General features: G+C 36.3%; 1 protein-coding gene across 2 annotated transcripts in view; it reads right to left on the bottom strand.

Annotated features, from left to right (window-relative positions):
• ATP8B4 (ATPase phospholipid transporting 8B4 (putative)) overlaps positions 1-15,337 on the bottom strand; it is a 272,392-nt gene that overhangs the window by 53,265 nt on the left and 203,790 nt on the right. For both annotated transcript variants that reach the window (XR_004030436.1, XM_012507151.2), the window contains exons 17-20: positions 13,694-13,809; positions 10,555-10,719; positions 9,147-9,258; positions 7,242-7,347 (exon numbers count right to left, since the gene is read on the bottom strand). Coding sequence is in view for 1 of the 2 variants with exons in the window: in XM_012507151.2 (XP_012362605.1) it covers positions 7,242-7,347; positions 9,147-9,258; positions 10,555-10,719; positions 13,694-13,809 (499 nt within the window). In the remaining variant the exon portion in view is untranslated. The remainder of the gene's footprint in view (positions 1-7,241; positions 7,348-9,146; positions 9,259-10,554; positions 10,720-13,693; positions 13,810-15,337) is intronic.

Here is a 15,337-nt window from a genome sequence, read left to right as displayed (position 1 = left end):
ACTACAGCCTCCATTAACAACCACACCCTAAGCCGCTGAGGAAGTCACAGAGACCACTGGTTTTATTTACCAAAAAAAAAAAAAAAGAAAGAAAGCCAAATACATTATATGGAGACTATACTACTGCACACATCCAGAATCAAAGCCAAAGTACCCTACCCAACCAATACCAAGATACATATTGAGGAAGTCCTCTCCTATGAAAGTAAATCCACAAAATTGGAAGAAGCAACTGTTACGCCAGATGTGCAGATAGCAACGTAAGGACACAAGAAACGTGAAAAAGCTGGGAAATACAACTCCAAAGGAACACCATAATTCTCCAGTAACAGATTCCAATGAATAGGAAATTTATGAAATTCCCATAAAAATAATTCAAAATAATGATATTAAAGAAGTTTAGTGAGATACAAGAGAACAAAGATAAACAATACAAAGAAATGAAAAAAACAATTCAGGATATGATTGAGAAATTTACCAAAGAGGTAGATATCATAACGAAGAACCAAACAGAAATCCTCCAACTGAAGAATTCATTGAATGAAATAAAAAAATATATTTGAGAGTTTCAACAATAGACTAGATCAAGCAGAAGAGAGAATTTCAGAAGAAGACAGGTCTCTTGAAATAACCCAAACAAAAGTAAAACAAAAGAATTAGCAAGAGTAGACAAAGCCTACATGACATGTGAGACAACATAAAGCAACCACATATCTGAATTATCAGCATTCCCAAAGATGAAGAGAGAACAAAGGCATTCAAAAGCCTATAGATGAAATAATAGATAAAATCTTCCCAACTCTAGCAAGAGATTTAGACATTGAAATACAAGAGGCCCAGCAATCCCCAAACAGGTACAATGCAAAAAGGTTTTCTCTGTGATACATTCTAGTCAAACTGTCTAAAGTCAATGACAATGAGAAATTCTAAAAATAGCTAAAGAAAAGCATCTAGTCACCTATAAAGGAGTCTCCATTAGACTTACCGCAGACTTATCAGTCAAAACCTTACAAGCCAGAAGATAATACATTCAAAGTGCTGAAAGACAGTATCTGGAGGTCAAGAAATACTATACCCAGCAAAGTTATCCTTTTTGGAGAAATAAATTTATTTCTAAATAAAGTTACTTTATTGTGGAGAAATAAAATTACCCTCTTTGGGGAAATAAAGTCTTTCCCAGACAAGCAAAAACTAAGGGAATTCAACACTACTAGAAAAGCCCCACAAAATAATTGAGGGAATCCAAAACCTGGAAGCAAAAGGGCAATATCTACTATTAAGAACAACACATAAAAGTGCAAAACTCACTGGTAAAGCAAACACACCAATGAGGAAGAGAAAGGACTCAAAGTTACAACTAAAGAAAACTACTGACACAAAAATACATAATAAAAAAGAAATAAAGGAACAGAAGATATATACAACATCCAGAAAACAATTAACAATGTGACAGGAACAAAACCTCACATATCAATAGCAACTTTCAATGGAAATGAATTAAATTTTCCACTTGAAAAATACAGAATGGCTGAATGGGGTTTTTAAAAATGTGATCCAGATGGCCTGGATCTGGATCTATAAAAATGTGATCTATATGCTGCCTACAAGAAACTCCTTAACCTGTAAAGACACCTATAGACTGAAAGTAAAGGTATAGGAAAAGATATTCCTCACAAACAGAAACCAAAAGCAAACAGGAGTAGCTATACTTATATCATATACAAGACACTTTAAGCCAAAAATAGTAAAAAGAGCCAAAAATATCATTTTATAATGATAAAGGGATCAGTTCAGTAAGAGGATATTACAATAAGAGGATATTACAATTCTAAATATACATGCACCCAACACTGAAGTACCCAGATATATAAAGCAAATATCACTAGATCTAAAGGGAGAAGTAGACTCCAATACAATAATAATGAGAGACTTCAACAGTACATTCTCAGCATTAAATAAATCATTTAGACAGATAATCAATGAAGAACATTAAACTGGACTTTAGATCAAATGAACTGAACAGACATCCACAGGACATTTTATCCAACAGTTGCAGAACACACATTCTTCTCACCAGCACATGGAACATTCTCCAGTATAGATCATAAGTTAGGCCTCAAAACCAGTCTCAACAAATTTTTGAAAATTGAAGTCATATCAAGTATCTTCTCAGACCACAATGGAATGAAAGTAGAAATCAATACCAAGAGGAACTTAGAAACAATACACCACATGAAAATTAAACATGTTCCTGAATGAACACTGGGCCAATGAAAAAAGTAAGATGAAAATGAAAAGATTTCCTCAAACATATGAAAATGGAAACAAAACATACCAAAACCTACGGAATACAGCAAAAGCACTGCTAAGAGAGAAGTTTATAGCAATAAATGCCTACATCAAAAAAGTAAAAAGATTTTAAATAAGCAATATAATGAAATGACTGAAAGAACCCAAAAAGCAAGAACAAAACCCAAAATTAGTAGAAGGTAAAAGATAATAAAGATCAGAGCATATGTAAATAAAATAGACTAAAAAATACAAAGGATTTATGAAATGAAAACTTGTTTTTTTTTAAAAAAATGAACAAAGTCAATAAACTTTTAGCTAGACTAACCAAGAAAAAGAGAGGATCCAAATAAACAAAATCAGGAATGAAAACAAAGACAGTACAACTTATGCCACAGAAATATATAAGATCAAGACTTTAAGAACAACTATATGCTAACTAACAGGAAAACCTAGAGGAAATGGATAAATTTCTGGACACATGCAACCTTCTAAGATTGAATCAGGAAGAAACGGAAAATCTGAACATACCAAAAGCCAATAATGAGATTGAGTCTGCAATAAAAAGCCTCCCAACAAAGAAAAACCCAGAATTGGATGACTTCTCTACCAGATTCTACCAAACATGTAAAGAAGAACTACTATAAGTTATCCTTAAGTATACCAAAAAACTGAAGAGAAAGGAATTCTCGCTAACTTGTTCTACAAGGCCAGCATTACCCTCATACCAAAATCAGACAAGAACACAACAAAAAAAGAAAACTACATGTCAATATCTCTGATGAACATAGACATAAATATTCTCAACAAAAAAGTAACAAACTAAGTCCAACAGCAGGCTTGGGTGTGGTGGCTCCATGCCTTGTTTTGCCATGTTTCCCAGGCTAGTCTCAAACTCCTGGGCTCAAATGATCCTCCTGTGGGAAGCCAAGGCAGGAAGATCATTTGAGCACAGGAATATGAAACCAGCCTAGGAAACATGGCAAAACTCCATCTCTACAAAAAATACAAAAATTAGTCAGGTGTGGTGATGGCTTACACCTGTAGTCCTCACTACTCAGGACGCTGAAGTGGGAGGATCACTTGAGCCCCGGAGGTCGAGGCTGCAGTGAGCTATGATTGCACCACTGCAGTGAAAGCCAGGTGACAGAGCAAGACGCTGTCTCAAAAAAAAAAAAAATCCTACAACAGATCAAAAATATAATACACCATGATCAAGTGAAATTTATCCCAGGAATGCAAGCATGGTTCAACATACGTAATAAATATGATACATCACGTCAACAAAATGAACAACAAAAACCATATAGTTATCTCAATCGATGCAGAAAAATCATTTGATAACATTCAACATCCCTTCATGATAAAAACTCTCAGCAAACTAGGTGTAGATGAACACAACTCAACATAATACAATCCATATATGACACCCACAGCTAACATCATACTGAATGAGGAAGAGTTGAAACCCTTTTTTCTAAGAACTGGAACAAGACAAGGACGCTCACTTTTATCACTCCTGTTCAACATAACTGAAATTCCTAGTCAAAGCAATCAGGCAAGAGAAAAAAACAGAAGCCATCCAAATTGAAAAATAGAAGTCAGATTGTTCCTGTTTGCAAGCAACATGATCTTACATTCAGAAAAAATTCAAATGATTCCACCAAAAACTCAGAACTGATAACCAAATTCAGTAAAGTTTCAGGATACAAAATCAAGATACAAAATCAGTAGTGTTTCTATACACCAATAATGAAGTGCCTGAGAAAGAAATTAAGAAAGCAATCCCATTTACAATAGCTGTAAAAAAATAAAATACTTAAGGATAAATTTAACCAAGGAGGTGAAAAACCTCCACAAGGAAAACTACAAAACACCAGTGAAAGAAATTGGAGAGGGCACAAACAAATGAAAAGACATTCCATGCTCATGGATTGGAAGAATTAATATTGTTAAAATGATCATACTATGTTATTTTTCACAGAAATGGAAAAAAAAATCCTAACGTTCATATGGAACCAAAAAAGAGCCCAAATAGCCAAAGCAATCCTGACCAAAAAGAACAAAGCTGGAGGCATCACACTACCTGACTACAAAATATATTACAAGACTAAAGTAACCAAAACAGCATGGTATGGTATAAAACAGACACATAGGCCAATGGAACAGAATACAGAACCCAGAAATAAATTCAAACATTTACAGTCAATGGATTTTTGACAAAGACACCAAGTACACACACTAGAGAACAAATATCCTCTTCAATAAGTAGTGATGGGAAAACTGAATATCCATATGCAGAAGAATGAAACTGGACCCCTAACTCTCACCATATACAAAAATTAATTCAATATGAATTAAAAACTTAACTATAATCCCCAAAATGATATAACTACTAGAAGATAACATAGGAAAACAACTTCCAGACACTGGTCTCTAGGCAATGATTTTACAGCTAAGACCTCAAAAGCACAGGCAACAAAAACATAGGCAAGTGAGACTACATGAAACGAAAAAGCTTCTGCACAGCAAAGGAAACAATCAACAGACTGAAGAGACAGTCTGTTGAAAGGAAGAAAGCATTTGCAAACTATTCATCTAACAAGAGATTAATATCTGGAATACACAAGGAACTCAATTAAGACAGTAAGAAAACAAACCCATTAAAAAGCAAGGAACATGAACAGACATTTCTCAAAAGAAGACACACAAATAGCCAACATATATATGAAAAATGCTCAACATCATTAATTATCAGAGACATGCAAATCAAAACTACAATGAGATGTGATTTTATTTCATCTAGAATAGCTACTATTAAATAAATAAATAAATAAATAACAGATGCTGGTAAAGGGAGCTATTACACTTTGTTGGTGAGAATGTGAATTAGTACAGCCACTAGAGAAAACACTATGGAGATTTCTCCAAAAACTAAAAATAGAACTACCATATGATCTAACAATCCCACTACTGGTATTTATTCAAAGGAAATGAAATTGCTATATCAAAGGGATATCTGCACCCCATGTTTACTGTAGCACTACTCATAATATCAAATATATGAAATCAACCCAAGTGTCCATCAATGGATGAATCAATAAAGAAAATGTGATGTATATACATACAGTGGAATACTATTCAACCATCAAAAAAGAATGAAATCCTACCATTTTAAGCAACATGAATGGAACCAGGGGTTCCATGTTAAGTCAAACAAGGCACAGAATGACAAGTTTCACATGATCTCACTCCTGTGTGAAAACTAAAAAAATTGATCTCATCGACAGCAGAATGATAGATACCAGACACTAGGAAGGTTGTGTGAGTGGGAGTGGGGGGGATGAAGAGAGGCTGGTTAATTAGTACAAATGTATAGTTAGATGGAAGGAATAAATTATAAAGTTCAACAGCAGAGTATGGTGGCTATAGTTAGCAACCATGTATTGTATATTTCAAGTTAGCCAGAAGAGAGGACTTTCTTTCCCAACACAAAGAAATGATAAAGACTCAAAGTGATGGATATCCTAAATACACTGACTTGAACATTATACATTCTATCCATATAATAAAATATCACATGTGCCCCCAAAATAGGTATAAATATTGTATATCAATTTAAAAAGTCAAATAATCCAAAAATCAGAAGGTAAAGAATCTACTTTTAAAATTTTAATTGATTATTAAATAAGTTACTAATATTTCCCCAACTGACTTTATGGGGTCTATCATTAAAATTATACCAATAATAATATTTAAATTATATTAGTAGTAGCTAATTAAATTTCCCAATTTTTATTTGGCAAAGACATGTGCAGTGTTTAGTCACAGTTTCTAACCAGCACAATATAGCAGGTTGTTTTTTTTTAACTGCAGGTAAAACCGAGAGGCTGGGAGATTCGTGTACAAGTACCATCAGCTAGTGGTGCTGACTTTTAAGACTTCCTTTTTTTAAAGTTCAGGAAGAATAGTTTAATGATAGAGACATATCAGGGAAGCCACAGTGCTCTACTATTATATTGAAGGAAGGTTAGCTCCCCATCTAGAATGGAGCCAGCGATAAGTAATTTGCCTCTGTGTCATCATTCTGCTTGGCCAGTCTCTAAGTGGGCTGAGCTTAGAGAAGCTACTACAAGCAGCAAGCAAGCAAAAATTGTTATAAGACAGTATTTTTAAAGTTCTAGGAAAATATTTTTGCAGATTTTTAAATGTTCTTCTCCAAATAAAGTAACAAGAAATAAGGAAATGAAATAAATTGGTACATCTTAAGAAATATTATTTCTCAAACTTTAATGTCTGTCCACTGCTACCTCCAGTTTCAGCACTTATGTATTTTCTCGTACTGTGCAGTAGTTACACAAATTTCACAGTATTTTATTTCACAAAACAGTATATATCTGGGTTCAATAGTAACTACGTCAAAATATCTTTCTTTAATGCTGAAAGACTCTATTCCATCTTTATATGCCATCTACTGCAGCTGTGTTTTCCAAACTTATCTGATCATAAGCTTCACCTAGGTGCTTATTAAATACAAAGTCCCCTATCCCATTACCTGTAGATTCTTAATTTGTAGGTCAGAATGAAGCTAGGGAATTGGTATTTTTAACAAGTATTTCATGATACTGATCACTCATCACCACGCAAGAGTTAGCAGGTACTAACCAAAGCACAATTTTAAAGGACAACTCAACATAGCTGATTTGAAATTCTTTTCTAAAAATAGTTGAGAAATGTTGAAGGCCTGAAGACAATAATTCATTACTGATATCAACTTCATCTTGGTTTGTCACCAAAATGAAAGGAAGTTTAGGAAACATGCACAAAGAATTTTATACTAAGTTAAGACCACAGGAAACTATAGCATAGCTTTTCACTTTCTCAACTCTCTGATCTTTTTTCCCTCCCTCCCTCTCGTCCTTCCATCCTTTCCTCCTTCCTTCAACACCTACCTGAGTTCTTCTCTCACTTCCACAGCATTATTCCCTGCTATCACAAACATATCATTCATGTCATCAGTCAGCATGTTGCAGGCATAACCGATGTTGATGGCAGTTTCTAACACAAAATAAAGCCCAACTCAGTTAAAATGTTACTTAATAACCTAAGTCCATTTTTAATGAAAGTTTTGAGGGCTTAGCTGTATTTTCCTATAGCCTACAGGGGGCTGATGTCAGAGATAGCACAACAGGTGATAAAATACAAGCAGTGCAGAGGGAAATTCAAAGACCTGGGTTTCAGGATCAAATTCCCTACTTGCTAAACCCATACACAAGTAGCAACACTAACGAATGTGCAGCCTTCTCATCTAGTTTTCAGAAAAACCTTTTCATTCCCAAATTAGCACTCATGAAAATAAGATCTTGTGACATAATATGTACAAATATAAAACCTTTGACCAGAAGTCCGAATACTGTCTTGGGAGAGCTAAACTACTAAACTTAGCCAATATTTAATTCTGATATGGAAGACAATTTGAAGAAAAAACTCACAAAATGTTCAGCTGAATGACAAAAAAAAATGCTCTTATGAAATTTTTATAGTTCTCTCACACACAACATTGCCATTTTCCCATTAAATATATGGAAATTTGGAATTTGACTATCATCTCAAAAACCACGCAGCACTGTTCTCCTAGAGAACTGGAGAATCAGACAGTGTTGGCTAATTCTTCCTCTAATTTTATAGAAATGGAACCTAAGATAATCAGATAACTCCTTCTATCTAATAGAGTTATTTGATTGTCTCTAACTGTATAGAATAATTAGACTCTAGCTAATTCTATGGAATCATTAGTTTTGTCCTAAATTAAGGAAGGTAATTGATAAAATCTCAGCATATACCTTGTAAAAACCACAGAAATTAAAGCTAAATAATAGTAAACTCATAGATATTAGTAATAATAGAACAGCTATAACTGGCCAAAATCAAACTCTAGAGAGTTTCTATCTAGTAACACACCGGAGTGCTCAACTTTCTACTGTTTATTTTTTGTGATTAATGATTTGGATAAAGATGTAGAGAACTGATGTATCACATCTGCAAATCCCCTAACGCTATAAAAGATACCTAATAAGTAGATAGAATTTTAACATAGGTATGTGCCAGTTAATGGAATATTTTTAGTTTACAAATAGCCAAACATAAAATCATTTTTGTTTTAACCATTACTGCTAGCAGTAGGTCAAAAATATGTTGGTCCCCTTTTCTTTCATAGGAAACGAAGTAGAACATGATGACTCACTAATGATTTGGCATTTTGTCAAGCCTGAAAGTCAATGAATTCTCACTGTACCTTGTATAGATAGTCCTGGAGTTCAGCCAGGTTGCACCGTTACAGCTGTAGTAGTTATTAAATTACCAAAATATTTCCATAAACGGTTGATAAACAGCTGTTTCCCTGAGCTTCTTCAAAGTGTTCCCATCACCCTGACACCTCCCCTAAGATCCTTCAAATTCCCCACCATCAAGAAACTAAAGGAGTAACCCAAGGTCTCCAATATCCTGCTTTAGTTCTGTGCCAATATCTGTCCTGACTGGGGACAGTGTTCATATAAACCAATTGTTAAACATTTTTAATACCATTGTTGCCTCTAGGTGTAATGATTATATTCAAGAGACAATTGGACCGAAACTTAACTGACCCCAGCTTATACTATAGAAGGCATTTTATTAGTTTGGTTTGTTTTAAAATAGATTCTTGCGATACATTAACTTTCTTTTCTCTATTTCAAGTCTTTCCTATGTGGAAGATTGGATGAATATTTAATTAATTAACCTTTCTGGTTAATTAAAATTTTGTGACATAAGTCATCTCCCCATTTTCAAAATATCATCATCATCCATTTTCAAGTTACCTTGTTTGTCTCCTGTTAGGACCCAGATCTTAATATTGGCTAGTGATAAACTTGTAACTGTTTCAATAACACCCTCCTGTAACTTATCTTCTACAGCAGTGGCACCTAGTAGCTTTATTGAAAAAGAGAGAAAAGCTTATGTTAATGCATGCAAACAATATCTATAACATCTATGGATTTCACTCACAGACTCTGGAGGCCAAAGAATATGAATTGAAGACAGAAATTATGATACATTGATATAGCAGGCATCCTATTTTGTGTGAAAGTGGATTGGGAAGGACTCCAAAAGGAAGTTCCCAAATCAAGCCAACTTAACAGCAGAGATCTTGGGACTTATTATTTACTTGAAGGGGCTGATATGCTCAGATAACATGTTAGCGTAAGCAGTAAGAAGCCATTTGGACTTAAGAACTCCCCAGGTGCTTCCCCACTTATATCAACAGTGGAAGAGTCCAAAGAATAGCCTTCATCCCATAGTCAGGAAGCTGATCACAAAAAGTCTAGTCATTCTTCTACATTAACAAACCAGCAGATGCCATAAACTAAAGTGAAGGTTCCTGCACGATTTTTCCTTTTCCTTTCTTTTTTTTTTTGAGACGGAGTCTTGCTCTGTTGCCCAGGCTGGAGTGCAGTGGCGCGATCTCAGCTCACTGCAAGCTCCGCCTCCCGGGTTCACACCATTCTCCTGCCTCAGCCTCCCGAGTAGTTGGGACTACAGGTGCCCGCCACCGCGCCTGGCTAATTTTTTTGTATTTTTAGTAGAGACGGGGTTTCATCATGTTAGCCAGGATGGTCTCGATCTCCTGACCTCATGATCCACCCGCCTCGGCCTCCCAAAGTGCTGGGATTACAGGCGTGAGCCACCGCGCCCGGCCACGATTTTTCATCGAAAGTTGAGCAAAGCATACTCTCTAGTACCTCACAGTGGGTGAGGTACTCCGGACCACTGGGGCTTCGGGTAAGAGTGGTTTTTAGAATAGACCATGCTCTGGATAGCACAGATATCATCAGAATCTCATGGCCTAGAATGGTTTAGAGCTGTAGCCCCATTCTGCACAGCAAATTTCTCTGCTCTAAAAAGGTGAGTCATAAAACAAGGAGAAAAGTAAAAATCCCATAACATCAAGGACACATCAGAGGTTGACAAAGAATAGGGAGCCTACTATCTTCTACTCTTGGGAAGCTTCCAATTGCATAAGCTACTGCTAATAGAAATACAATTCTAGGCTCTCTAGGATCATACGTGGAAAACTCAAAGCCAACATATAAAGCACGATTCAGTGATTGAAAGAGAAACATCTGCTGTGTGCAAGATGATTTAGCCAATGGCTTATTCCTATGCTAAATCTCTAAACACATACTATCTTTCCTGTAAACACAAACCATCATGCTTCTAAACTCATACCATCAAATCTCTTTCAATTTCTTCATATAGCCCAGCTATTCGTTCATCCCTCTCTTCTGTGGCAGCATTTGCATCTTCAAGCATCTTATGCCACTCTTTAAAGTACTTGTCATCCAGGTCTCTGTATGCGATGGCCAAGGTCCGAAGGCCTTCCCCTGCAAATTCCTGCCAGAGATGACATAGACTCATGAACCGTCAAAGAAATCATAAGCACAGAAATAACAACAACAAAAATAATTGGTAAGAAATTTTTCACTCAAATTCATTTTGTCCCAAGAGCACTGCTTGGCTATCCTTCCTCTCAACTTTTTAGTGTCCTCAGAAATGGGAGATAATGTGTGCATTTCCATTGTATTTCTATGAGGTTAAAACATGCAGGGGAGCAAGCCTTCCCCTAAACACAGCTGAAAAGCCTGCTGAAGTGTCCTAGTTGAGAGGTGATCAATGACACCCATGACTTGAGATATTCATTTATGGCAACATATATTTGTTTCCAATCTGTCCTTGATGGAAGGAAGCATTTCTGGCCATGAGAGGGACCCAGTGTGTTTTATGGACCTCAGCTTTCAGTGAAGAGGAAAGGACCCTTGGAGAAGCCATAGTCCTCAAATCAAAGGCAGGAGGCTCTCCCCAGCAACTGCAACACGACATCACACAAAAGTCTTGTCACATTCCCCCTAGTGATATGCCTATGCCTAAAATTGAATCCTACTTTTGTATATGCTTGAAAATTTTCATAATAAAAAGCTAAAAGTAAATAATAAATGAATAAATAGATGTTAAATAGTCAGATATTAGAAGTTTAAGCATATTACTTAAGGTTATAATAATAACCTCTAGGGCAAAAGGGGAGAGAAAGGAAGAAAAGCTAATATAAGTGGTTGCTTCTGGGAAGCAGGACTAAATGTGGAGGCTGACCTTCACTTTTCATTCTAGACTCCTCTGTGAAACTTTTTATTTTTTGCTATATTAAAGTTTTATCTTAATAATAACAAATTGTTTGGAATTTTAAAGATACCATTATCAAGTCAGCTTAGTGCAAAAAAAGTATTATTTTTTAGAAGCTATGTTCTATGAAGCTAGTACTAAATTAGTCAGACTGATTGGGGAACCATACTCTTCCTTTTTCCTGTATCCTGACAATCTCAAACAACACCTTTGGTGCTTTATCCTAACAGTAGGGGAAAAGAAAAAGAGGAGACTGGTAGTTGTTAAGTGTCTCACACAGCCATGGTAACTAGAAACATACGTAGATTGCTTTGGGGGAAATGCTCAAAAACTCCCATTCCGCTTGTGCTTCCAGTGGTCATTTTATGGGCCTCTACACTGCAAGTAAAGCATTTTTATGGCCATTTCTGCTCCTTTGGGCATTGCCATTGAGTACGTCTCCTCTGTGGTGTTTTGGCTTATGGTACATATAGAGGTTTATAATCAGGCATAGGTTAAACTGTGAGATACTGTAATTAGGTAAATAAAAAAGTCAATGCATACTGCAATGAGATGGTTTACCCCAGACAGATCTTGAGAAAAATTATCCAAATTTATTTAGTAGGCAGTTGGTAGCACTTCAGCTACTGGAATCACATTTTGCAAGCTCTGCCTTTCAAGACCACAACTGGATCCCCTACGGATCTGAAAATCTAGTTACCGTCTTGTAATGATCTTTTGTCCTCTTAATTCACACAAACACTTTTTTGCCTTTAACTTGCAACCCCACTGGGCATTACCACTGCCTTCCTCTCTGTTCTGGACAACAGTGAATGAACAATAAGATGACATTACAAAAGGAAACAGATGATTTAAATTATTTAATTAGTACATGAAACACAAGTTCAATCCTAAATGAGCATTTTATTAAGGTCTTTTCCTATCATTAAACAATTCGAAATCAGTAATTAAATAAACATTTAAGACCTCAGAATCTAGAAGTCAAAATGAATAAAGTGAATGAAGCAAAGAGCAAGTTAAATTTATATTACCTGAAAAAAAATTATTTTGCAGAGAAATGTAAAAAGACCAAATTAGGCTTCCTACAGTTTAGTATCAAAGGAGAATGTATGAAAACCCAGGGCCTTGGTGTTTGAGTAATGGCAAAAAGTCAGATACTTATGATTCCAGTGTTGTGTTCATTAAAAAAAATTTAAAAGACCATGCTGGCCTCCTGGAAAAGATTAAAAGAAAATCAAGAATTCTCTACTGGAAAGACAAAAACAATAGCTATGTTTGTAACCAATATTACTAAACCATAATTTTTTAAATTTAAAGTGAGGCAGAGGGTTTTTTAATTTTATTTGTTTATTTGCTTTTTAAAGATTCAGGGAATGTTTTGCATTAAATATAGGGTCTGACAAAGAACATGAATACTCAATAATGTCTTAAAGGAGAGAAACCAATGAGAAAATGACAGTTTTGACCAGATGCCCTTAAATGGAACCATAGACAAATATTTGAGACACACTTGAATCTCAGGTTTAAAACAAGTAATACTCATATTAATTCACATTCCCTTACTTTTTGGCATTTAACAAAAAAGTGCCAAAAATCACTCTTACTTCTTTCAGAAAGCTTTTGGAAAGAAATTATGCTGGTCTCAGAATATACAAGTTTGGCGTCTGAGGACACACAAGGGACTCATGATTTATGACCTGAATAAAAAGACCCTTAGAGGAGAAAGTGTGCACCAGAGACTATTTTCCTCTCACAATCTAAACACAACCCTAAACTTTCCCCAGAGGTAATCATAAGATATTCCATTGGTGCCAAATACATCAGAACCCAAGGAAAGGAGCTCGCTGGCTCCTCTTTCCAAAACTGGTCCAGTCTTCCAAGAGGGGCAACATGAAGCTGCAGGGGAGTTACAGCAGGTTCCCCAGACGCCCACATTCTGTGGCTACTGCTCAGTTGCTGTGTGTTCCTCCACCTGTAGTGAGACTGACTGGACTTCCAACAGGGCAGAAAGGGGGGTGGTCCTTGTGCCAATTCCCAGACAATCATTGGCACCGCTTCCTGTGGAACCATTCTCCAGATGCTTTCTATTTCAGTAGTCAAATCATTTAGCTGCTATTTTTTTGTAAACAAGACCTAACCACAGGAGATGGCAAAAGGGCCATTGTGCTAACCTTAAGACGGAGGCACTTACACTGAGGTGGTCTGACGTCAAAGACAAAAGGACTTCATTGGAAGGATGAAGTTTTTCAAACAGAATAGTATCTGCTCCTTTGGAATAAAGCTTTATCTGTCCTTCTGGGTTTCGAACTGAAAAGAAAAAAGTTTGGAAAAGCAGAATATAATCAACGACATACATCAAAATTAGACTCCCCCAGAGCTCCAACCTGGCAATTTGGAAATGCGCATAATGTTTTAGCCAGTAGTAAGACACTCAGTGCCTTTGGTTAGGTCATTACCTAAGTCACTTGGCTTTATTCTCATTTATTAACTTAGAAATGCTCCATCTACTGGAATCTTTGATTTCCCAAATTCAGAAACAAGTGTTTTTATTCTGAAGCATATGACCTTCCTGTTTTCCTTGCTTACTATTTCTGAAGGGTTGATACATTTAAATTAAGTCTTCATCTCCATATTAAGCAGAATTGAGAGCTTTATTTGCCTGTCTCCTGGTGTGAAATTCAAGATCTGCTGTTCAAATCAGTATCAGTGATATGCCAAATCATCTCCATATGCAATTCTAGCCATTCAAAGTCATGCTTTATGCATTTTTTCTTGGCTCTTGCTGACATATTTCTTCATCCCTTTTACTCTGGAAAAGTCCATTAATTCTTGGTGGTTCGTTCTTGGGTAACAATTCTGGCTGAAAACACACTTCACAGAGGGGCTTTTAAAAATAAAGTTTCCACCTCATTCCCACCGGAAGTCTATATCAGTAGTACTGTGTTTTTAACCTGCCCCACAGGTTTGAGATTGACAGCCCTTCCTAGGCTACCCTCAACTCCATTCCCACCCACAACCCCCAGCATATTGCTGTTAGACCAAGCTTTCTTTCTTTTTTTTTTTTTTTTTTTGAGACGGAGTTTCACTCTGTCGCCCAGGCTGGAGTGCAGTGGTGCAATCTTGGCTCACTGCAAGCTCCGCCTCCCGGGTTCATGCCATTCTCCTGCCTCAGCCTCCTGAGTAGCTGGGACTACAGGCGCCCGCCACCACGCCCGGCTAATTTTTTGTATTTTTAGTAGAGACGGGGTTTCACCATGTTAGCCAGGATGGTCTCGATCTCCTGACCTCGTGATCCGCCCACCTCGGCCTCCCAAAGTGCTGGGATTACAAGCGTGAGCCACCGCGCCCGGCCCAAAGCTTTCTTTCAAACCACAGAACACTTGGCCTAACTTTTTAGGTTTAGTTGTACAGCTTGACACATAGTAGGCAATTAATAATTATTTGTTGAATGAATGAATGACATGGCTGGGTATTTCTTCCCAGAACTGCCTACAACTTAAGACAACTGCCTTTGTCACAACTTCATAATCTGAATACTCTCGCCCTCATAGGCTTCATCAGTTGAGTCAGAGATCATTACATGCTTTCTACTCAATTATCCCATTTATCTACAAAGAGAATGCCTCAAAAAAAGGTTAACATAAATGTTTACTATTAATTACTGTTAATGTAATGCCATAGAAAATGGCATACAAAATTTAGTGCTTAGTTTAAAAAAATATAAAAACCAAAATACAATGTTACCGTCCCCTCTACCCCAGTCTACACTTACCTATTCTAGTTTCCTCCTGGCTTACATAGATCTAATAACATACCCTAGAAACTTTTTAGGACT

Source organism: Nomascus leucogenys, chromosome 6 (assembly GCF_006542625.1).
Source record: "Nomascus leucogenys isolate Asia chromosome 6, Asia_NLE_v1, whole genome shotgun sequence".
NCBI classification, from domain to species: domain Eukaryota; kingdom Metazoa; phylum Chordata; class Mammalia; order Primates; family Hylobatidae; genus Nomascus; species Nomascus leucogenys.
The sequence above is the reverse complement of the archived record's forward strand: the minus strand, read 5'-3'. Positions and strand labels throughout refer to the sequence as shown.